Source organism: Priapulus caudatus, unplaced genomic scaffold, assembly GCF_000485595.1.
Source record: "Priapulus caudatus unplaced genomic scaffold, Priapulus_caudatus-5.0.1 Scaffold891, whole genome shotgun sequence".
Taxonomy (NCBI): Eukaryota; Metazoa; Priapulida; class Priapulimorpha; order Priapulimorphida; family Priapulidae; genus Priapulus; species Priapulus caudatus.
In genome coordinates this window covers 11679-14449 of record NW_014577952.1, presented here as the reverse complement: position 1 = coordinate 14449, position 2771 = coordinate 11679, and the positions used below count along the sequence as shown (strand labels likewise).

The following is a 2771-nucleotide window of genomic DNA, read 5'->3' as shown; positions in this document are numbered from 1 at the left end:
TATATATATATATATATTTAGCGGATAGTATGTTCTTTGGTATCCGCTGATGACAGATGATAAAATATGTCTGCCAAGCCACGTGACATCATTGGCGTTTAATATTGTAACACACCTTATTTAAAATGTAAAATAAAACGTTTAATGAATTACATAAAAGTTTGTCTTAATTTTGCGTTTACAACCAAAAAAAGTAACCGATATATTTTAAACCAGTAGGTAAGACAACATTCATTTACGATGTATTTCAATCGAAGTAATATTAACATTGATTGTATATAAAAAGATCAATACCGAATTCACATATTGCAATTAATTCGGACCAAGCATTACAAGGTAAACATCTGTGCTGAGTGCACTACAGTGTAACAAACTGCGATTCAACGCGAATCGAACATTATATATACAACGGGGTCGCATGGCAACTGAGTCAACACCCAGCAGACGGCGCCACTAGTAGCGGGTGCGCACCGTCCTGCGGCATACTCTCCGCTCGGCTCCCTTCATCGTCTTGCAGGCCTCCATCTCCTGCATGAAGCTTTGTCGCCATCGGCAGCACTTCTCAAACGTCGCCTTGTGGTTGTGGCACTTGGCAGCCTTCAGCGCCAGGTCCTTTCCGAAGGTCTTCGCGGCGCTTCCCGGCTCGTGCAGCTTCAGGCGTGCTGCGTGCACGCGGTTGTTCTTGCGCTCGACGTACCACATGTCGGCACTGCAGTCCATGCGCTGGCGGGCGAGATGCTGGCCAACCTTACAGCAGCGCTGCGACGTGAAGCGTCGCTGCTCGTCATCGTCATCGTCGTCGTCAGCAGCAGCGGCGGCGGCGGCGGCAGCGGGGGTTTTCTGCCAGGCGGAGCTGCTGGGGCCGCGTGCTCTGTTCTCGGTGTCGCGCCGTACCGCCGCTCTCATCAGGTCGTCCGGCTGCACAGCGTCTGTAACACGAGCGAGGAGCAGTCGACGTTAGAACGCTTAAGTACTATAGTACGCATATTACTGCAGTGGCTGTGAGGTTTCTATTATCTACTTCTGGTGGGTACGCAACTATAGTAACTGCATGTACTTTTGGCAGGGTTCCTAAACATTGCGTTGGAAAGCTGCCAAGTGCGTGCCCGCTCAGCGACCGCACGGGTGGCAATAAACCCGATACCCAGCGCCAGCGCCGTATCACGCTAATGGAAACGTATTTCACGTTAGCTTTTGGAATGAGTGATTTGGTTCCGTGACCTGTAACGTTTTCACCGCTGTTAGTGGTAGGCTGGTAGCTAGCTGTTTGGCAGAATATATTTCCTAACGGGTCTTTCAACATATGCGCTACATATGTATATAAATACATGAAATTGCATTAATGACCGTGAAAAGTATTACCATAAAACGATCATACATGTGAAACGAGTACACGACTCATATATCCTAGTCCTACAACGCCTGTGAAAATTCCCACAGCATATGTTCCAGCTAGTTTTCTATTCAATGTAACTCAGCTCAAAGCTGATATAGTAGGATTTAGTAGAATATCAAGAGAAATTTGTTATTGATCCGCGACCATGGGCTATATCTACATCCCGCTGCGCCAGGCGTTCGGAAGTGCAATGATTTATTAGGCGCTATAAGGATTGTATAGATAATAGACTATATATACTGTAGTCGGTATCCCTATTTGTAAACATATCTATGCATGTACTAATAAACTAGCTCCAAGAAACGGGCATGTACATCAAGATGTGTATATTGACGTTAGTCATACAGCCTGGTCGGGCTACTAATAAACATGGTACATGTGGCACATAACACATATAGGGCAAACGCAAAGCACAAGATATATAACTTACACGTACAGCACACCTATACGTGTAGCTCCAAGAAACGGTATTGCTAGGGTTAGAATACCCTATGGTAAATCAGGTATGTATTGACGTTAGTCACACAGCCTGGTCGGGTTACTATACGTGATGCTATTGGGAGTATTGCTAAGACAAACCTGAAAAATTGCGTCATTCTAGTATATGGCTCTGCATGAGCACGTCGCCCGCACAGCGCTGTAAAATAACAGTAGCTAGGTGACAACGCCATATAAAAAACCCTCGTTCACTCGCGCCTACCTGACAACGGTTGTGTCCACGCAGCAAACAGCAGCAAGACAGCGAGCAGCATCAGCGCACGATTCATTTCTACCTCGCTCGCCTGTCGCTATGAAGGAAATGCAGAGACACGTGGATCATCAGCGAAGAGAAGGTTGCCGACGACGCGTCCATTGAGCCATTATTGGAGGACGTCCATCGTACGATGACATCCCAGTCATCCTGATTGGCGCCACTGATTGGCGCGTGTCGTGAGAAAGTTTGTTGTGCAACGTGATCCCTACGTCATCGAGCGGGCGATACAGCGACAGATTCCTTGTACTGTACAAGGCAAGGTACTACTACTAGCAGGAGCTACCAGCGATACTCCCATGCTGTATGCGTGCAAATAGCTGTCTGCGTGTTGAAAGAATCTAGGAGCGAGGTAGGAGCGTTGCACGCGAGCACCACTGGCATTTTGTGCGTCAGGCGGATATGTGTGGCAGCATAGATATACTGTAGTAGATATACTGTCAGTAGTGATCAGTGTGTATACGAAAGGTGGCAGCACTCTCCAGTCTCTGTTCAAATCCAAGGCGCTATTATAATATTACTAGCTATTACCCGTCCTCCAGACGGGTTTGAGTGGGGTATGATTTGAGGAAGGCGGTTTAACCATTTATCTCTCACTTTTAGTTGAGGATGTATTTACAGTAA

General features: G+C 46.7%; 1 protein-coding gene across 1 annotated transcript in view; it reads right to left on the bottom strand.

Annotated features, from left to right (window-relative positions):
• LOC106814245 (phospholipase B1, membrane-associated-like) overlaps positions 1-2527 on the bottom strand; it is a 15698-nt gene extending 13171 nt beyond the window's left edge. Inside the window, exon 1 of the mRNA XM_014818541.1 lies at positions 2097-2527. Within this exon, the coding sequence (XP_014674027.1) occupies positions 2097-2163 (67 nt within the window). The 5' untranslated portion in view covers positions 2164-2527. The remainder of the gene's footprint in view (positions 1-2096) is intronic.
• Between the last annotated feature and the right edge of the window lie 244 nt (positions 2528-2771).